This window comes from Geotrypetes seraphini, chromosome 1 (genome assembly GCF_902459505.1).
Source record: "Geotrypetes seraphini chromosome 1, aGeoSer1.1, whole genome shotgun sequence".
NCBI lineage: Eukaryota > Metazoa > Chordata > Amphibia > Gymnophiona > Dermophiidae > Geotrypetes > Geotrypetes seraphini.
In genome coordinates this window covers 389,193,591-389,216,076 of record NC_047084.1, presented here as the reverse complement: position 1 = coordinate 389,216,076, position 22,486 = coordinate 389,193,591, and the positions used below count along the sequence as shown (strand labels likewise).

The window sequence follows — 22,486 nt, the reverse complement described above, 5'->3', positions numbered from 1 at the left end:
CACTAAAGTGGTCAGTGACCCCCCTCCCCCAAAGATCTGAATTAAACAGTACATAGCCGTCTATAACAGCAGCACATGGTATGGGAAATCCTAGGAGAGCAGCAGGTAGATATCTGGAATGCCTGGTGGGCAGTGTAGTGAACTGTAGAGAGAGGACCTAGACCCTTATCCTATTACCACTACATTTATGGTGGAAAGTATGATCCCACCAAAACCCTACTGTACTGCCATATAGGTGATACCTGCAGCCATAATGGCTGTTAGGGTGGTAGACAGGTGGGTATAGTAGGTTTTAGAGGGCTCACCATACATTATAAGGGAGTTTCAGAGAGATGTATACTTGGCATCCTTTATGTGAAGTTCACAGCACTGTCTTCTAAGGTACCCCACTTCTGGCATGTCTGGCCAGTCCATTAAAAATGCTGTCCCCTCCTACATGCAAATGGCTTGTTTTGGACTTGTTTCATCTGGATGTCTAGCTGATGATTTGCGGGGGGAAAAAAGTTAGATGTCTTGCTTGTTCAAAAATGGCCATTTCTTCTGCCCAATATTTGGATGTCTTGAGGGAAACATTCAAAGTCAGACTTAGACATTGTGGCAATTTTAGTGACATTCCCGACTTGCCAAAGGAGAATTATCAGGGCAAGCCAGGATTAAAGGAGTTCAGAAAAAGCAGCAGATTGTCCCTGACTGCAATATTCAGTCTCTCCAAAGGGGGAGGCAGAGAGAGTATTGGAACATGCCTATCCCATACTGGTGTAGGCAGGACTCTCATCTATTTAAATCTGACCCTGAGTCAACACAGGGGAGCAGCAAAGAAACCAGCACCCTTGTCACTGCCCAGGAGGAGCAGAGCAGAACCCAGAGTACTGCCTCCTAACAGCCACCAGCCTGAGAGAAGCCCTGATGTGAAAATGGTAGATGTGACTGAAGCTGGGGAATTGCCTGACCAGAGCTGTTTATGGAGGTAGGTGACACATTGTCTTATGAAGCAGGGCTAGAAGAAGAGTATTGCTGTTTTTGTTAATGGTTTTCTCTCAGAATACTTTATTTTGTACTATTGCTTTAAATGCAAAGACTTGTATAATAAACTTTTTTTTTTCATTTTTGAAACACAACTCTTTGGTGTTTGCTCAGTGGTTCAGATCAGCACCCCCTGTAGGGCTTCAGCCTTCTTGCCGAAGCGTGCCTTGTTTTTGTTTACTGCCACTTGGCAGAGGGGCGCTGTAAGGTTAGCACAGACCCTGGCCGGTGACAACATCCTATCGAAAATACCACTCCATATATCTGGAGTTGCTTGAGATCTTTTATGTCATGGAAATATGAGTAAATATAACACACAGATGTAGTTTAATAGTTTAATATGGATTTGATATATCACCATATCATTTGTTTCAAAGTGGTTATACAATAAAAATTAGGGTAAAAACAGGTAAAATGTTTAATATAACTTCACAAAAGATAAAGTACATTACTGGACAAACAGGAATGAATGGAAAGAAGGGAAGAACTACAATAATTAAAGAAAAGTAAGGGAAAAAGGGAAAAACAGGAGGACGGGGATATGACTAATTTGGGTTAAGTGAAAAAATAGGTGTAATCTGCTGCCCTGCCCTGAGATTGTGGGTCACTCTGCCACTTTTTCCCTCCATCTCAACCTAGCATTTGTCTCTGTCCGCCTCCTCCTCCTCTTCTTCTTTCTGTCCTCTGCTTCTTCTCTTTCATTCCCTTTACCTGCCATTTCTTTTATACTGGGTAAGAGCCTATGCTTGTAGGAGAACATGATGGAGCTTCACAAGAACAACAGGACAGCTACCCACATGATGTAGGTTAAACTTAATATGCTGAGCAGACAAGATGTGGATTCTAAGGATCATTTCTGTTTGATTGGAAGTGAAAAGAAATTTTGGCCCCGAGTATGAACAAAGCAACAGAATGTGCTAGCTTTGGGATTGGCACATTTGATTTCACTGGAAGCTCTGTGTACCATAAATTGTCAAAAATTGTAATTTAATTGCAGGTGAAGAAACCACAGCTGCAAGGAAAACTGCTCTTTTTCATTTCACATGCCAGTGCTCTCACATTTCAGCCACTTAAAGATGCTATTAGGATGCCAAAAACAAAGCCATCCATGTTCTGCTTTTGAAAGCAAAATCTAAAACATGTCACATCCGTGGTTAAAATTTTTCTATGAGACTAGGAGAGGGAGCTTGAAGCCATTGATTCTATATGCATAGGTTTTACAACAAGTCAGGACTGGAAATAAGCAAATTATTTTGGTATCGACTAAAATCAAAATCTCACATAATCTGGAGGACAGATTTAAGCTATATTCTAACAAGTATGAAAAATTTTGGGCCATCAGAAACTCCTGACTTTATCCCTCACAATCCTAAACTGCTGTGGATTTAAAGTTTACCTTCTGTTATAAAAGCGATATTACATCTACTTATACAGGAGGGGAAATCTCCTGTTCCATGCATACTATAGCTTTATCAAGGTGTTTATAATTGGGACAGGGCGTCCCGGGCATCCAATACAGAATTGGGCCTACACCCACCCAAACTAAACCCGATTCTGTAACCGATATCCATGTTGCAGATGCCGGTTACAGAATCGGGTAACTTTAGACGTGGCCACTATACGTAATCGCGGCAAGAGATCTCCCTGCCATGATTAGTATAGCAGCCGTGGCTATGGCCACAAGTCTCCCCTCTCCCCCCCGGACGATCAGTGCAGGAGGGTTCCCAACCCCTGCTGCCCACAGAACCCCACGATCACCGGCAGGAAGGTACTCAACCCTTCCTGTCCCTTCTCTGACGTCAGTGGAGGGGCGGGACCGCGGCAGAGAGAAGTCAACTCGGATGATGTATGGCAGCTTGCAAAGATCGCTAGAGCCAGCGATCTTCTGCAGGGCAGGTGCTGAAATTAGGTAAATTGAATACGCAGGCCTTCAGAGGGGTACAGACGTTCAGGGGAGGGAAGGGGGGGGTTCAAAGAGACGTGCATATGCCGGACTTCTGGGGGAAGAAATAAGGGGTCTAAAAACAGAGGAGAGGGAGAGAGATGGTGGATAATGGGATGTAGGGATGAAAGTTACAGAAAGGGAGAGATGCTGGATGAAAGGGTAGTTGAGAAAAGGTGGATCTGTAGATGGAGATGAAAAAAAGGAAATATGTCAGACCTCCAGGGGAGGGAAGGGAAACGGAAGGGGAGGACAGAGATGGCAGATGGATGATTAGCATGGAAGAATAATCAATGCATATAAGTAACATTTGGCCACCACCATTTATGTATCACTTTAAGGTGTCTAGCATCAAGACCATCAAATTTTCATTGCTATGATCTTTCTTAAACCTGTTTTGTTGCTTAATAAACTTACAGAATACTGTATGTAGTGGAAAAACTGACAGCTACCTTAAAAGGGAAACTATTGAAATTTCAAAAGATATGGACAATGCCCATGATGTTCTTGAACACTTAGGCCCTGATTCTGAATAGGACGCCCGGGAGAGGTGTCCTATTCAGAATCGAGCCTACACTAAACCCCGATTCTGTAACCGGCGTCCATGGTACAGACGCTGGTTAGAGAATCGGGTTAGATTAGACACGGCCCGCTACACTTATCGTGGCAAGGGATCTCTGCAAACCCTCCTGCCGCCCCCCCCCCCCCGACACTACCGATCACCGGCAGGAGGGTTCCCAATCCCTCCTGCCAGAAGACGCACCCCCTCCGCACCCCCCCTGCGCTAACAGCCCCCAAACCTCCCCCCCACCAAACTAACCTTGTCTTGTTGGCCAGACGGGTCTTGCCCGTCCAGCCGGCAGGCTCGTCTTGTCGAAATGAGGCAGGCCCGCCCCTTCCCGGCCCATCCCTCCGAAGCATAAGGCCTGATTGGCCCAGGCTCTAGAAGCTTGGACCAATCAGGCCTTAGGCATAGCGGGTCCGCCCATCCCCACTAAGTCTAAGGCCTGATTGGCCCAGGCGCCTAGAGCCTGGGCCAATCAGGCCTTAGGCTTCAGAGGGATGGGCCGGGAAGGGGCGGTCGGTAGTGTCGGGGGGGCATCTTCCGGCAGGAGGGTTTGGGCACCCTCCTGCCTGCAATCGGACAGGCGGCCACGGCCCGCTATACTTATAGCGGCAGAGATCCCTTGCCGCAATAAGTATAGCGGCCGCATCTACTTACAATGTAGACCAGCATTTTGTTGGCCTACATTGTAAGCGTCTCTTCCTCTACTAGGGAGACGCATAGGGCCGCCTAGGTTTGCCTAAGGCCCGCCTAAGGCCCTTAGGTGAGCTTAGGCATCTTGCGGGCCTCCCTAGGCTCCCGGAGATGCCTTCAATATAGGCGGCCTGCCTGGGGGGTAATTTTTTTTAAAAACGTGCATCCCGATTGGCTGATTAGACAGCTGTAGGATGCCTACAGCTGCCTAAAATCGGGAAGCACTTTGTAGAATCAGGGCCTTAGGGCTCATTTTATCAAGCCACGCTAGCGGTGTCTCCTTTTCAACAATTTCTTCAAGCCATTCAGACCTAAAAGCTGTTGCAGCTTTCTTGCGTTTTACACTTTTCACCGTTTGCAGTTTAGACATTTTAAGAGTTATATCTGGTTGCAATTTAATAAACGAATACAGTTATACAACCGCAGTACCACGCTGCACACTACGATTCCACGAAATAAACAATATGACGGAACTTCAGGAAGTCAAAGAATCGGAAGTGTTTCATATCCTTTGGGCCATTATCTCTTTATCTCTCTGAGAGATCCCACGTGCCTATCCCATGCCCTTTTGAATTCAGACACAATCTCTGCCTCCACCACCTCTTCTGGGAGACTGTTCCATTCATCTACCACCCTTGCTGTAAAAAAAGTATTTCCTTAGATTACTCCGGACCACCCTTTCTGTAAAAAAGTATTTCCTTAGATTACTTCAGAGCCTATCACCTCTTAACTTCATCCTATGCCCTCTCATTGCAGAGTTTCCTATCAAATTAAAGAGATTCGACTCATGCACATTTACATTATGTAGGTATTTAAACATCTCTACCAATCTCCCCTCTCCCACCTATACAGATTGATATCTTTAAGTATGTTGAATTCTCCGACTGATAGCATTATTAGATAAAGTACATTTGAAAGTACTTTCCCTGTAGATTCATCATAATGTTCACCATATCTATAGCAGCAGGTAGAATCAGTTGTTTCGCAATGGTATGGGTCATTATACAGAATTATTTTGAATATCAGGGGATTTATTACAAACAAACTCAGGGAATAGCCTTTCATATTGTGATCCGCTTCAACCTGGACACAGGGGCAAAACATCAATCCAGAACGACAGCCATGGCACTGAACTTCCGAAAAGGGAATTACGAAGGGATAAGATTCATGGTGGAGAAGAAGATTATTTGATTGTAACTTTGTTTGTATTGATCACTTTTATTACTCTTGGTTGTCAAAATGTATTTAACTGCTGTTTATTTTGTACATGGTTTGATAATAAGTTGCACTTGATGTTGGTTTTTAAAATGAATAAAGATATGGAAAAAAAAGAAAAGAAGAGGATAAGCACTGTAAAACGCTAGAGCAAGCATGGTCCCTTTTTAAGGACACAGTCACCGAGGTGCAAAATCTATATATACCACTTATCAACAAGGGATCCAAGAGGAAAAAGAACAAGGAACCGGCCTGCCTCACTGTAGCAGTGAAAGAAGCAGAGACAAGAAGACTTCGTTTAAGAAATGGAAAAGGTCAAAAACAGATGAAAACTGGAAAAAGCACAAACAACATCAAAGCAGGTGCCATAAGGCGATAAGGAATGGCATCCATCCGAGGGTAATCAAGGAACTGAAAGGGGTTATAGATGAACTGCTTCAATTAATAACCAATCTGTCGATCAAATCAGGAAGGATTCCGTAAGATTGGAAAGTGGCGAATGTTATGCCGATCGTCAAGAAAGATTCGAGGGGAGATCTGGGAAACTACAGACCTGTGAGTCTGACCTCAGTACCGGGAAAGATGGTAAAGGCACTGATAAAGGACAGCATCATTGATCACCTCGATGGACACAATCTAATGAGGATCAGACAACATGGCTTCAGCAAAAGAAGATCTTGCTTGACGAACTTGCTGCACTTCTTCGTGGGAGTTAATAGGCAGATAGACAAGGGTGACCCGGTTTTTCAGAAGGTGTTCAACAAGGTCCCGCATGAATGACTACTTTGAAAAATTGCAAGCCATGGAATTGAGGGTGAAATACTCACATGGATTAAAAACTGTTGGAGGATAGGAAACATGAGAGTGGGGTAAATGGACAATACTCAGACTGAAAAAGCGTCATGAGTGGAGTGCCGCAGGGTTTGGTACTTGGACCCATGCTCTTCAATATATTTATAAACAACCTGGAAATTGGTACGAGTGAGGTGATAAAATTTGCAGATGAAACGAAGTTATTCAGAGTAGTGAAGACATAGAAGGATTGCGAGGACCTGCAAACTGACATAAACACACTCGAGAAATGGGCCGTGACATGGCAAATGAGGTTTAACATGGATAAGTGTAAGGTGATGCATGTCGGTAACAAAAATCTTATACACGAATAAAGGATGTCCGGTGTAGTACTCGGAGAGACCCCCCAGGAAAGGGACTTGGGAGTACTGGTTGACAAGTTGACGAAGCCGTCTGCGCAATGTGGGGCGGTGGCAAAAAGAGCGAACAGAATGCTAGAAATGATTAAGAAGGGGATCACAAACAGATCGGAGAAGGTTATCATGCCACTGTACTGGGCCATGGTACGCCCCTTACCTTGAATACTGCGTCCAGCACTGGTCACCGTACATGAAGAAGGACACGGTACTACTCGAAAGGGTCCAGAGAAGAGCTACTAAAATGGTTAAGGGGCTGGAGGAGTTGCCGTACATTTAGAGATTAGAGAAACTGAGCCTCTTCTCCCTTGAAAAGAGGAGACTGAGAGGGGACATGATCAAAACATTCAAGATAATAGGGAAGGGAATAGACTAAGTAGACAAAGACAGTTTGATCACCCTCTCCAAGGTAGGGAGAACGAGAGGGCGTATTCTAAAGTTAAAAGGGGATAGCTTCTGTACAAACGTAAGGAAATTCTTCTTCACCCAGAGAGTGGTAGAAAACTGGAACGCTCTTCCGGAGGCTGTTATAGGAGAAAACACCCTCCAGGGATTCAAGACAAAGTTAGACTAGTTCCTGCTGAACCAGAACGTATGCAGGTAAGGCTAGATTCAGTTAGGCACTGGTCTTTGATCTAAGGGCCGCCGCGTGAGCGGTCTGCTGGGCACGATGGACCACTGGTCTGACCCAGCAGCGGCAATTCTTATGTTCTTATGTAATCCACAAGGACAGACAGAAAATGCTATACAGCATGAATAGAAACACAAAGGGAAATGGTGCTTATGGAGAAAGAAAATGTCACATGAATAGAGGCCCTGCAAAGACAGAAAAAAAAAAAAAAAAAGACAACAGGAAAGCAGAAAATGGTAAAACCAGAGGGCATAATCTGAGATTGAGGGGTAGTAGACTGAAGAGTAATGTTAGGAAATTCTTCTTTACAGAGAGGATGGTTGATGCCTGGAATGCACTCCCAAGGGAGGTGGTGGAGAAGAAAACAGTGACAGTTCAAAAAAAGCGTAGGATGAACACAGAGGATTAAATGGTTTCAAAGAAGGTTTGGATAGATTCCTAGAAGAAAAAGGGATTGGGGGGTATAGATAGGTATAGACCATTGCTCAGGCAATGGGCCTGATGGGCCGCCGCGGGTGCGGACCGCTGAGCAGGATGGACCTATGGTCTGCCTCAGCGGAGGCAACTTCTTATGTTCTTATGTTCTTATCTCTAATCAGAAAATAATGATATATATTGAAGAACTAAGGCCAGTCTGCATCACATATATGGCCATTAAGGTGGGATTTAAACCTGGGTCCCAATGTTTAAAGTCTACTGCACTGACCACTAAGGTTGCCCCCTCTGCTCTACAGAGCCATCTGTGTAACCATTTTTGTACAAATAGTGCCAGATAGATGTTTTTGTATCTGCATTTATGGTGTTCATATTTTTGACATTTCATTTTGGAAAATGGATGTTCATTTAGATGTTTTCAGCTCAAGAGTGTCCTCACATATTTTTGAACAGGAAATTCCATCATGTTTCCTGTTTGAAAATAGCTATGAGTTAGACAATTATGAGCAGGACGTCTTTTTTTTTTGTCTTTTTTAAATCTTTAGTCATTTTAAAACCAGCACAAAGTGCAACATATTATCAATCAATTAACACAATAGACAGCACTCAATTCCTTCAAATGATACAATAAATACATAACACCCTCCCCATCCCCACCCACCCTTCCTAAAAGTGTAAAAACACTTAATATGATGCAAATGATCAAGATAAACAACCTTGCAATCAAATAATAAATTAATTGCATACCCCACTCATCCTGGATGTGCAGAATCAAAGGGCAAAATTAATAATCAATTCTTACAAAATTTTGTTAATGGGTCCCAAATTTCCTTGAACTTCTTATACTGTTCCAAATGCATTGAACTCATATGTTTAAACTTATAAGTTTGGCACAATGTTTCTCACCAAAAACTATAGTTTAACCTGTCCCAATTTTTCCAATTTTTCATAATAAGCTGTATGGCAACTCCTGTCACGCTAAGAAATAATTTATTGTTATGTGAGGGTTATTGGACTCTTGGACATTAATACCGTACCAAACAGTACTGCATCATATGTCAATGCCAATGGAACTTCCAAAATGGATTGCCAAAATGACCCCCAAATGGATTGTCAAAATTTAAGTATCAGGGGACAAAAGAAGAGCAGATGATCCAATGTCCCTATATCCAGATGACAATGCCAGCATCTATTAGACTTAGAACTATCTACCCTTTGCAACCGAACAGGGGTCCAAAAAATTCTATATAACAAAAATAACCAGGTTTGTCTCATAGATGCTGATGCTGTACATCTCATCCTCCAAGTTCAAATCCATAGCTATTGAGTAGCAGAAATTTGCAGCTTTGTGTCAATGCTACAAATGTTTCTTAGACTAGTTTTTGTTTTTTCATTCAGATGCTCAGATATTGAATTATACCACTTGGCTGCCTGATGCCCTAGCAAATCTGTCTGGAAACACAGACCCAGCAAGCTATACTGAGTTTTTAAATTGCGCCAATCAGAGAACCCCTCCTGACCCCTGCTTCAACTGCAACCACTTAAATGCTTGAGACTTTGAAATACCAAATGATTGTTACAGTCATAAAATGTCAAGCATCAATGTGCGTATGCCCGCCTGCAGCCAGTGCTTCTAGAGGATCTTAGACTCGCCAATTTGAATCTTGTAGTTTAACCATAAGGACTGACATGTGGATTGATGAATTGGAATAGGTATTGTTATTAATAAATTGTAATGTCTGCCATGTAGATAATAAAATTCTATTGTCCTTATAAATCCTTGGTAACTTAATGCTTAAAATGTGACACAATCGCATTCTAAGTAAAGCCAATCAGGGAGATGTTCCATGAGCTCAAGAAGGATCCAAAACATACCCCGATGCATTATAAAAGTTTGATGGTATCTACAAAAATTGGGAATTTACCCCACCCTCCGCAATTGGTTTTTGTAAGGATAGTAAAGCAATTTGAGCAGTTTACCCAGGCAAATAAATTTCCTGAGAATACCATTCAATTTTTTTAAAGCAGGACCCCTGAAAATAAATCGGCAACATGTTCATTTGGTAACAAACTACAGGCAAAATCATCATTTTTACAGTTTGGACTCTCCCACGCTAAGAAAGATGTAATGGGTTCCAATGCTCACATATTTCTTTGACTTTCAGCAATAAAGATTTTTCATTTACTGTCACTGTGTCTTCCAATGTTTTCTGAATCATAATACCTAAATATTTTATACCCTCTTCCTTCCAAAGGAAAGGGAATGAATCAAATAGTCCTTTTGTACAATGCACATTTAGTGGAAGAACCTCCGATTTGCTCCAATTTATTTTGTATCCAGAGAATTTACCAAATCGGTCTATAAATTCCAGTAGTTTCAAGTTTATTAGGTTTTTATATACCGCCTATCAAGGTTATCTAAGCGGTTTAACAATTAGGTACTCAAGTAAATGCGGAATGGTGGATTCAGGATTTTTCAAATGAAGCAAGATTATCATCTGCATAAGCAGAGATCTTATATTCCCGACCTGCATAAGGAATCTCCTTTGCCTGCCGTATAGCCAGTAACAAGGGTTCCAGAACAATATCAAAAAGCAAAGGAGACAAGGGACATCCTTGTCTAACTCTCCTTCCCAGACAAAAACATTCAGAAAATGTGTGATTAATATATAGCCTGGCAGAAGGGGAACTGTACAAGGTTTGAATCATTTGAATAAATCCAGATCCTATATCAAACCAATCCACTGCTTGATACATGAAAGTCCAATGAAACAGAAAAGACCGGATCGTCCATTGTTTTCACTAAATTTAACATATGTAAAGCTAATCTGGTATTTGAGGAATGTCTCTGAGCAACGAACCCCGTTTGGTGCATACCAATCAATCATATTTGCCTTGGCTAATCTTAAAGCCAATAGCTTAGCCAGAAGTTTTCCATCTACATTGATTAAAGAAATAGGCCTGTAGTTTGAAACCAACATGGGATCTTTATTTGGCTTTGGCAAAACAATGGTTAAAGATTCTGCCATAGTACCTGAAATACAACCCTTTGTCAATTGTAACTGATAAAAATTTAGAAGATGAGGTAAAAGTGTAATTTGAAGTGATTTGTAAAACTCTACAGTGAATCCATCACTACCTGGAGCGGATCCTACTCGGAGGGATTTCAATGCTGTCTGGAGTTCCTTAAGCGATATAGGTGCATCAAGATCACTTTTTATATGCTCGGGAATTTTTGGCCCTTGAATTAACTTTAGAAATTCCAACCCACCTTTTTCTTTATTTGAATAAAGCTCAGAAGAATATAAAGCCTTGTAATATTTCAAAAAATTTTTAAAATATTTTCAATCTGGGTATGAGATTGATCATTCTCATCCTTAATGGCCGCAATTTTTACTTTTCTTTTTTTAGCTTTGAGATAATTAGCTAATAATCTTCCTGCTTTATTCGAGTTTCCATAATACAAATCTTTATGAGCAGGACGTCTTAATTCTGACTTGGAAGTTCTTTCAAAAATGCCCCTCTATTTGAAATTCAGGAGTAAAATGAAAACCTTCTTATTTTCTAGATTTTACTGAGTTGTTTTAATGTTATGATGACTGTTGCTTATTATCCCCCTCTTTTACAAAGCCGCGCTAGCGTTTTTAGTACAGTGTTGGGGTTCTTACCGCCGCAGTTGGCACTAAAAATGCTAGTACGGCTTTGTAAAGGAAGGCCTATGTTATCTTTTTAAGTATTGTACTAGCTTATTTTAATTGTAAACCTCACTAAACTAGATTATTGGGAAGCAGTGGTATAAAAGAATTGTATTGTATTGTTCTTGTATTAACTGTACAATTAAGGGCTCCTTTTACAAAGGCGTGCAATTGCCCCGTGCGCTAGCCGCTACCGCCTCCTTTTGAGCAGGCGGTAGATTTTCAGCTAATCCGGTGCGTGCGATAAAACCGCTAGCGCACCTTCGTAAAAGGAGCCCTAAAACTTTTAAGTGACCTGCAGCCCTAATAATTTTGGTCATTTTCTGAATAAAACAGCCAAAGTTATATAGATCCGACTCTGATTTAACAAAATAGGCAAACAAACACTTATGACCATTTTACAATTTAGGGAAACAGACAAACCACAGAAATTCTGCAGAAATGCAGTTTGTGAATTCTGCTGCGGCCATTGCAAGTAAAATATCCTTATTTCCTTTTTTTTAAAAAAAACAAAACCGTTTTGCTGCTCCAGAATGAGAAACTAAATGCTGCTTTAACTAAAAGATTATAAGTAATCCATAAAGAAGTCACTGTTGTAACAAAAATCTGGCAACTAATGATTGGTCCGAGAGCTCTTGTCACATGTCTTCCCACTATTTACACAAACCCAGAACTCACTGAACTGGCACAAAAATCAGATCCAAAGTCCTTCTCTGTTGGCTTTGGTCTTACAATGCTGACTGTCTGTCATTTTAAAAGGCTGAAAAGGTTCCTGATATCAGAATTTAACACTTGGTCCAGACTGGAAGCAATGAAGGCCACTGGAAAGCAGTTACCGAAGGTCTATGTGACCCGAAGAATTCCACCTGAGGGGATGAAGATGCTCCAGGAGTCTGGAATGTGAGTCACTGTTTATACTCAATGGATATGTATGGTTAGACAAAAAGGGAAGTACACCATAAGTCCGATCTTAATTTCATTTCACAAGATGTACTATGCAGTAGGATACAAGCAAAAGAGGAAGAGTGGGGACTGCCTGCAGAATATGGCTCATGAAATTCTTTGAGCGTGTGCATCTGTTTTGCCTCTATGAGGGGAGAAGGATAGTGCAGTTTGAATGGTTAATGCTGGCATAGTATAGTTTTAGTGTGGGATAGCAAAGCAGGAAGGGTTGCAACATGGGAGTTAAATTGCATGGAAACTCTTATTGCTGACCTCATTACAATGCATTTAAATGCTTGTTAATGTGGTCATTAAGTATTCCACAACCATGCATTTAAAAAAGAAAAAAAAAAGTTTTTCCCACGTGTTATGCAGGGAAACATTGCACCAGATCTGGCACCCTTTCTCTCACTCCCTAGGTTGCTTTCCGCAGTGGCCCAGGTTGCCCTGGTTGTTTTGTAGCCTCCCTTCCCCCATCACAAGCAAATGATTGAGTTGACATACTTTGTGAGCACTTCTTACAGATACGCACACAAAGAATTCCATGAGCCACACAGTGAGGTTGAAATGAGTCATACTCTACATACATAGGCATACTTTGACTGTTTCATTTGGGGTGGACAGGCACATTAGCATATTCATTATGATTATCTCATAAAAATAGACTGCATAGGAACCCAGTTTATTGGAGATTGAAGGGGTTTTTCACTTAAATGAACCAGCACCAAGGGAAGTTTGTCTCATGGTGCCCACACTCACATCCCCATGACTTATCAAGGGCAGTGCAATCCTTTCCCTCACTACCGCGGTTTGATCTCTCTCTCTTCCTCTCCAAAGCCCTCTTCCTCCCTCCCTCCTGCTTTAGCCAGCTTTCCCTCTTCCCCTAGTAGTCCAGTATTTTCCCCATACCATGCCCATGTGAACTTTAGAAATATATAGGATCTAGATGTAAAAACGCTGTATTTGGGTTGGCAAAATGGCTGACGGTGACAGCAAATAGTTTCAGATGGGTTAGTTCTGTGTATGCCATAACAATTAAAGGAATGAACCTCACTCTTAAATCAGAGTGTTTCCTGGAGATGATCTCAGACTCTCAGATGTACTGTTAATGCTCATCTCAACACTTTTCACTATGTCAAAAATAGCCTCCTTCAGAAGTTTGTAAGCTATAACACTGACAAGGAACATATACACTTATTTATTTATTTAATACACTTATAATCCACCTACAACTAAGCAGTTCACATGAAACTTTACACACAAAATATAAAACCAATACAATCACACAAAATATACTCTAGAAATATACATATCATAGTTGCAAACTCATTTGTTTTTCTATGATTAAAAAAAAAGAATGAAGCCAATCAAACCCAGCTAGTTTTCTCATCAAGTCATAGTATCAGATGCCAAAGATACCAAACAATAAGTTGCTTCTATGTTTAATTTCATTAATGGCTGAAACTAGCAAGGGTTCCTCCCCATGCTTCTTTCCAAAACCAAATTGAGAAGGCTCGACCCCCATACAGTTTTGTCTATCACTTTCCCAAGAAACAGAAATGGGCTTATGCTATAAGTACCAAGATCTCCTTTCTAAAGGAAGCCATTTTAAACATAATGAAAGGGTTGAAATGAGCATTAACAGTATACCAGTTTATTACTACTATTAATTATTTCTATAGCGCTACCAGATGCACGCACTGCTGTAAAGAGTCACAAAGAGTAAGAAAACAGTCCCTGCTCGAAAGAGTTTATAATCTAAACAGGCAAGACAGACAAACAGGATGTCATGGATACAGTTAAGGGGAACGGTTAATCAGCGGACTGGGTTGGAGGGCAGAGGAGGTACAGAACAATCAAGCTATTGTAACATTGTGCATTAAGCTTAATGCACCAGTCACTTTAATATCTTTCAACTGTAGAGTTATTAATATTGAGAAAGTACATGAGCCAGTATAAACCTTTTTGCACAGTTTATAGTCACTTTAAATAGGTCAATCAAAGCATTAGTCACTTTAAAACAGGCCAGTCATAGCACCAGCCACTTTAAAGTTAACATTTTGATATATTTCAACTAATGCATCAGTCACTTTAAAAATTGTACATTGCGCTAGTCACTTTATGCACAGTTTTTTAATAAAGTACTTTTTTACTAATTAAGATGTAGGGAGTTTTAGCTTTAACAATTATGTTGATGTAATTAGTCAAACCATTATACAATATTAGTGAAGGTTTTTATGATCAATGAAAGATATCCACGCCACTATTCCATTTCATTGTTCAGCCTCAAGAGGGGAAGGGAGGAAGAAAAACAGAAAAGAGAGGGAGCAAAATGTTGGACCATGGATAAGGTGACCATACATCCCGTTTTGAATGAGACCATCCTGTTTTTAGACCCCCTGTCCCCACACACACAGCTTCGGGATGCCGAAATGTCCCATTTTCAGGGACAGTGTCCCGAAGCTGTGCGCAGGGACAATGGGACAGGTGATCACTTCCTGTCCCTCCCTGCCATGCCCAAAAAAAAAAAAAAAAAAGCCTTCCTCCAGCACCCGCCCGATTTAAACTTCCCCCCCCTTCCGGTCTGCCGCCGCTGCTACTCTCCTTACCTCCCTGCTGCTGCTAATCGCCGCTCAGAAGCCTTCTTCCCGAGGTCAATTCTGACATCAGAGAGGACATTCCAGGCCAGCCAGGCAGTGATTGGCTGGCCCGGAACATCCTCTCTGATGTCAGAATTGACGTCAGGAGGAAGGCTTCTGGGCGGCAATTAGCAGCAGCAGCGGTGGACCAGGGGAGGGGGGAAAAGTAAGGAGGGAGGCTTATTTTTTTTTTTTCACGGCAGAGAGGGAAGGAGGTAGGCAGGCAAGCAGGCTGGCTTTGGCGCGGCAGGGAGGTAGGTAGGTAGACAGGCTGGCTTCGAAGATGGGGGTGGGACAAAGTCTGGAAGACAGTGAGGGGGATATGGGAAGGAGGCACTGAGGGCACTAAGGACATAGGAAGGGGCACTAAGGACATAGGAAGGAGGCACTGGGGGCACTAAGGACATAGGAAGGAAGGACGGAGGGAATAGAAAGGGGCAATGTTGGGCTTGAGTGCAGAAAGAAAGAAATGAAAGAATACACAGTCAGAAGGAAACACAACCAGAGACTCATGAAATCACCAGACAGCAAAGGTAGGAAAAATGATTTTATTTTCAATTTAGTGATCAAAATGTGTCCGGTTTTGAGAATTTATATCTGCTGTCTATATTTTGCACTATGGCCCTCTTCTACTAAACTGCAATAGCAGTTTTTAGCACAGGAAGCCTATGAGCATCGAGAGCAGCGCAGGGCAATAAGCGCAGCTCCCTGCGCTAAAAACCACTGTCGCGGTTTAGTAAAAAGGGAGGGGGTATATTTATCTATTTTTGTATAGTTGTTACTGAGGTGACATTGCATGTAGTCATCTGCCTTGACCTCTTTGAAAACCCGCGGAATATAAATGATAATTAACATTTTCCCTGTGTACAGTGTGCTTTTTAAAATTTTATTGTTGGTAGATCATTTTGACTTGGCCACAAAGGTAAGGGGGAGGGAGGGAGGGGAGCTGCTGAAAGACATCTAGTAATCCTTGCAGGCTTGACTGTGCAGGGAAATATTTTTGTAAAATCATGTTTTGTTATGTGACTGGCATTATTTAGACTTTAATTTCTATGAATGAATAGAATGAAAATGATATAAAATTGCTTGCTTGTTTTTATGTGCATTCGCTGAAGGGAAGTGGAGAGAGAGTGGGAAGAAAACGCCGATTTATAAACTGACAATTGTACAGGATATTGCTTCTTTTTATACTTTAATATAATTTCAGTATAAAACTATTCGAGGCTTGTGTGGATGGGATCAGATGGTTTGCGGGGTTGGGCACCGAGCTTGCGGGGACGAAGACAAATTTTTTTCCCGTGTCATTCTCTAGGTTCTGCCATGAACCGATTTTGACTACGTGTGGGTGAGCGGGGTGTCAGTCGGGTTGATGCAGCCGTCGTAGCACAAGCGGGCACGGGGTATGGCTCTCAAAAGAGATCTTAATCGTTGTACTGCTGATCTTTGGCTCTTTTGCCTAATGAGTTTGCCTACCACTGCTCTAGGGTATACATATTCAGGGCTTCCAGTCTCTCCTCTATGTCTTTTAGTGTAACATTTTCATCGCCTTTCTCTTGACCACTATAAGTCTTCTTATGTCCTTTGCCAGATACAGTCTCCAAAATTGAACACCATACTCTAAGTGGGGCCTAACCAATGACCTGCATAGAGGCATCAACGCCTTCTTTCTTCTACTGGTTACACCTCTCTCTATACAGCCTAGCATCCTTCTGGCAACAGCCACTGCCTTGTCACACTGTTTCTTTGCCTTTAGATCTTCAGACACTATCACCCCAAAGTCCCTCTCCCCATCCATGCATATCAGCCTCTCACCTCCCAGCACATAAAGTGCCTTATGATTTATAATCCTCAAATGCATTACTCTGCACTTATTTGAATTGAATTTTAGTTGCCAGATGTTAGACCATTCCTCTAAGTTTTGCAGATTCTTTTTCATGTTTTCCACTCCCTTCTTGGTATCTACTCCGTTACTAATCTTGGTATCATCCGCAAAAAGGCAAATATTTCCTTCTAAACCTTCTGCAATGTCACTCACAAACATATTGAACAGGATCGGTCCCAGCAGCAAACCCTGAGGGACTCCACTACTCACCTTTCCTTCCTCCAAGAAAATTCCATTAACCACCACCCTCTGGCGTCTGTCCGTCAACCAGTTTCTAATCCAGTTCACCACTTTGGGTCCTAACTTCAGCCTGTCAAGTTTGTTTAAGAGCCTCCTATGAGGAACCGTTTCAAAGGCTTAGCTGAAATCTAAGTAAATTACATAAAGCATATGCCCTTGATCCAATTCTCTGGTCACCCAATTAAAAAATTTAATCAGTTTTGCTTGGCATAATTTACCTTTTGTAAAATCATGTTGCCTCGGATCCTGTAATCCATTAGCTTCCAGGAATTTCACTATCCTTTCTTTCAGCAATGCTTCCATTATTTTTCCAATAATTGAAGTGAGGCTTACAGGCCTATAGTTTCCTGCTTCATCTCTGCAATTACTTTTGTGAATAGGGACCACATCTGCACTTCTTCAATCCCCAGGAACCCTCTCCCGTCTACAAAGATATGTTGAACAAATTTTTAAAGGACCCTGTCTTTATATTTGTAAATTGCATTGGATCATGATATTGGGATCAAATCAAATTTTAAATAAATTTGAGAAATGCTGAGCTCCCTCAATATCATGAGAAAGATCCCATCCGGTCACATTGCTTTGTCCACCCTCAATTTTTCAAGATGTTCATAAACACTTTCTTCTGTGAATGGTGCGGTATCTACTCCATTCTTGTGTGTAACCTTGCCAGACAATCTCAGTCCTTCTCCAGTGTTTTCTTCTCTGAACACAGAACAGAAATATTTGTTTAGCATGTTTGCTTTTTCCTCATTTTCCACATATCAGTTCATTGCATCTTTTAGTCTTGCAATTCCATTTATCATCTTCCTCCTTTCACTAATATATCAGAAAAAAATTTTGTCTCCCTTTTTTACATTTCTAGCCATTTGTTCTTCTGCATACACTCTTGCCAGACGTATTTCTCTCTTTGCTTCTTTCAGTTTCATCTGGTAGTCCTTTCTGTACTCGTTTTGAGCCAATCAGGGCCTTAGGTCCCTCCTACTGCATCCCATGATGCAATAGGAGGGAGAAGGCCCGTCATTCTGAGCACTCCCTCCTGCCCATAGGGCCACCTTATAGGCAAAAGGGAGTGGGCTTCCCTCCTGCTTTGTCATCCAAAGGTACAAGGGTGTTGGGGGTATCAGGTGGGGTCCAGGAATGTTTGTGGATGTTGGTGGATTTCAGAGGTCCATGAATGTTGGAGGAATGTCCAGGGATGTTGGGAGATGTCGTGGGTCTAGGGATGTCAAAGAGATGTTGGGGGGGGGGGAGGAAGAGGTGCAGGGCTTGGTGGGTCTTTTTTTATTTGGTTAGTTTGGAAGTGTACTGAAGGAGATTGGTGCCTGTGAGGGAGGCAAGGAGACAGGAATCACCCTGCCAGTTCAAATGACCTTGGCAGGGAGAATCCCCATCAGCTGAGCCAGCAGGAATCCTCAAAACTGGTTCAGCTGATGGGGATTCCCCTGCTGCAATCAGCTGATGGCCAACCCTCAATGTTCTGGTTATTTCCCCCATCTTTGGGTAGTGGGAGGGGGTTGGTGACCACCGAGGCAGTAAGGGTGATCATGCCTTAATCCCCCTAGTGGTCATCTGGTCAGTTTGGGCAGCTTTAGGACACTTAGGTACAACTAAAACAAATCTAACTGCTAGCGTCTAAGTTCCATCTAGGATGTCCTGGAAAGCTTTGATTATGGCTCAGGACATCCAGGTCCACTTATAACACACCTCCCAACACGCCCCTTTAAGCTCTGGATGCACAGCAGCCTAGAAGTGCTGCTGGACGTCTAGAAAGTCAATTTTGATTATCAGCACTTGGACATCCCGGTTATTAGTGCCGACTTGGGCTGGTTTTTGGACATGTCAAAGTTTTGATTATGAGCCTTAGCTCTTAGAAGTTTCCAAGGCGATTTTTCTTCCTCAGCACTGTCACAGGAAATGAATTGATTTTTCACCCTTTCCAAAAGTACAAAAACCAGGGGATACTCAATGAAATTATTTTTAAAACAAATTGGAGGAAATATATTTTACTTAAGCTCTGGAACTCATTGATAGAGGACATGCAGTAGCATACGGTCAGAGCCTTAAGGAGATTGCCCCCCCCCCCCCCAGGCCATGAGGGCACTGCTCTGAATTTGATGGTTGAGCAGGCAACATGCAGATGCTGCTCAGCCAATCAAATTCAGCTCAGTACTTGTCAGGGTCATCAGGGGTTTCAGAGAATCCCCATCCCAAGAGCCTGTTTTGTCTTTTTTTTATTTGTTTACATTTTGATGGAGTTTTCCTGGTTGTGCCGGCTGCCTACTCAACAAATCAAACTGCATCAAGCAAAATGTAAACAAAAAAGAGGTGGTTACAGTGGTTAGCATAGCTAGGTTTAAGAAAGATTTGGACAGATTCCTGAAGGAAAAGTCCATAGTCTGCTATTAAGACAGACATGGGGCATGGAACAGTGGCATGGAATATTGCTACTATCTTGGTTTCTGCAAGGTACTGTGTGACCTGGATTGGCCACTGTTGGGCTATATGGACTATTGGTCTGACACAGTATGGCTGTTCTTATGCAGTGGTAGTCACACCTCTTAGGCCACTTGTGCTAAACAATTCTCTTGACTTTTCTGTTGCAGCTGTGAGATAGAGCAGTGGGATTCAGATGACCCAGTGCCACGTGCTGAACTCCTCAAGAAGGTTTCTGGGATCCAAGGGTTATACTGTCTCCTGACAGAGAACATTAATGAAGAAGTTTTGAAAGCAGCAGGTATAGAAGCACACATGAATAAATTATTTTTCCCTCCAGAATAGAAATTGGGGATTAAAAAGTCCTGGCTCCATACATTTTTTATATTTTTTTAAATATCTTTATTCATTTTGAAGCCAAAAATAAGTGCAACAATATTATACAATCATATTACACTATAATAGCACCTAAATTAAATCAAAATTGAAATCCATGACAAATACATATATCACCCCCATCTTCATATTCAAAAATTGCACTCAAATTAAAAATATTTTTCAGCCCACCCACCCACCCTGGACGTATATGATCAAGGGCCAAATTCAACAATCACTCTTTGCAAAATTATGTCAATGGCTCCCAAATATCCAGAAATTTCTTATAATGCCCCCATAATACATTCCATTTTAAAGACGTGACACAGACTCTCCCACCAAAAGGCTCCATACATTAAAGTACAGTTATATTTAAGGATCTTGTACAATAAAATGTAACTGCATTGGTACATAAATAATAGGTGTTTATCAACAGCATGAAAACAAAAGTATGTAGAAAATGCCCAAACACATACATATGTCGGGAGCAATTTTCAGTCATTTACCTGTGTATATAGGTGTCCTCCCAGGTAAATTAGCATGCCTAAAAATGGGCAGGATTCACTAAACCTCCAAACCGTGCACGATCCATTTCCTATTGCATGCCGGCCGACTGATTCAGAAAAGACCTGCATGCAAATGGAGATGATCGTTAGCATGCCCCTTACCCCGCTCATGCGCACACCCTGACAGTAGTGACAGGAGAATCAGCCTCCTGTCACTGATGTCAGGGCTCAGCCCAGCCCAGGTCTCTCTTGCCTGCTCCCGGACTCTCCTGCTCTCTGCCGCCATTCCCTGCAGTGCAAGCCCGTGGTTTTAAAGCAGGAGAGTCCGGGAGCAGGCAAGAGAGATCTGCCCGACACCCCCCCCAAGCCACGATCTCTCCTGCCTGCCCTGCCGCATCCCCCCTCAGAGCAAAAAGCAGGAGGGATGCCAACTCCCTCCTGCCATCAGTGTTAAAACGGAAAAAAAAAGCAGCGCGCCACTCCCCCACCCCCTGCTATCATACCCATTTGATAGCAAACCCACAGGCAAAATCATCATTTTTACTGTTTGAACTCTCCCCCACCAAGACAAATGTAATGGGTTCCATTGCTCACACATTTCAGTGACCTTCAGCAATAAGGATTTTTCATTTCCTTTTATCGTTTTTTCCAACGTTTTCTGAATCCAAATGCCTAAATATTTTATGCCCTCTTCCTTCCAAAGGATAACAGAAATTTAGAGATAATGTAAGTTAAATATATGAACGTCAACTCATAGATTGTAGTTATGGTTTTAGTTTCTAATCTTGATTTCCTTTGATGATCCAATTGATGCAGATCACTGGAGATTTTTTGTCATAGATCCAGCTCAGATTACAAGCAGAGAGAAAGGGTGCTTGCTTGAAAAGAGCAGGGAGGTAAAAAGTTGTCTTTATCCAAACAAAACAATGAAATTAACTACCCCCCTTTTACTAAACCACGATAACGGTTATTAGTGCAGGGAACTGCGCTGAATGCTCTGCGCTGCTCCCAAAGCTCATAGGAACTCTCATAGGAGCAGCATGGAGCATTCAGCGCAGCTCCCTGCGCTAATAACTGCTATCGTGGTTTATAAAGGGGAGTAAGTGAAGAAAACTCAAAGCAAAACGCATAAAGATTGCCATACTGGGACAGAGTGAAGGACCATCAAGCCCAGTATCCTGTTTCCAACAGTGGTCAACGAGGGTCACAAGTACCTGGCAAGATCTCAAACAATAAAACAAATTTTATGCTGCTTATCCTAGGAATAAGCAATGGATTTTCCTAAGTCCATCTTACTACTACATATCATTTCTATAGCAATGCAGTGCTGTACATTTCAATAATGGCTTATGGACATTTAGGAAGTTATCCAAACCTTTTAAAAACCCTGCTTTTACTACATTCTCTGGCAACAAATTCCAGAATTTAATTACACATGTGAGTAAAGAAATGTTTTTTTTCTGTTTTGTTTTAAATCTGCTTCATTGCATGCCCTCTAGTCCTAGTATTTTTGGAAAGAGTAAACAAGTGATTCACATTTACCCATTCTATTCCACTTAGCGTTGTATCATATCTCCCCTGAGCTAGTCTTTTCTCATAGGGAAGTTGTCCCATCCCTTTCATCATCAAGTTCATTATAACATTCTCAACTTTGCTTGCCATTTTCTTTCTTTAATTAATACAGGCCCCCCTCCCATATTTGCATGTTTAGGACTCGCAATTTCAATTATTCATGAGTTTCTAAACCCTGATCCACCCCCACCTTCCTCCTGCCTCCCAGACCTCTTCACACCTTACTTTCAAAGCCTGGTGGTCTAGCAATGAAGCAGAGCAGGAGTGATCTTCCTACGCTCCTGCCCAGTGCAGAGCCACAAACAAAAATGGCTGCTTTGAGTTCCTGTGGTCTCGCGAGACTGCAGCGGGAACTCACAGCAGCCATTTTTGTTCATGGCTCTGCATGGGGCAGGAGCTGTGACTGAACAGAAAATTTGTTTTACAAACTATGAACAGGCTGAATAGTAGTGATTGGCAAAATACATGCAGACTAAGGGACTTAATC

The 22,486-nt window shown here is 42.0% G+C and overlaps 1 protein-coding gene across 1 annotated transcript in view; it reads left to right on the top strand.

Annotated features, from left to right (window-relative positions):
* The first annotated feature begins 877 nt into the window (after nucleotides 1–877).
* Nucleotides 878–22,486, top strand: part of LOC117346889 (glyoxylate reductase/hydroxypyruvate reductase-like) — a 74,229-nt gene continuing 52,620 nt past the window's right edge. Inside the window, exons 1-3 of the mRNA XM_033917110.1 lie at nucleotides 878–967; nucleotides 12,167–12,307; nucleotides 19,717–19,847. Coding sequence (XP_033773001.1) covers nucleotides 915–967; nucleotides 12,167–12,307; nucleotides 19,717–19,847 — 325 coding nt within the window. The 5' untranslated portion in view covers nucleotides 878–914. The remainder of the gene's footprint in view (nucleotides 968–12,166; nucleotides 12,308–19,716; nucleotides 19,848–22,486) is intronic.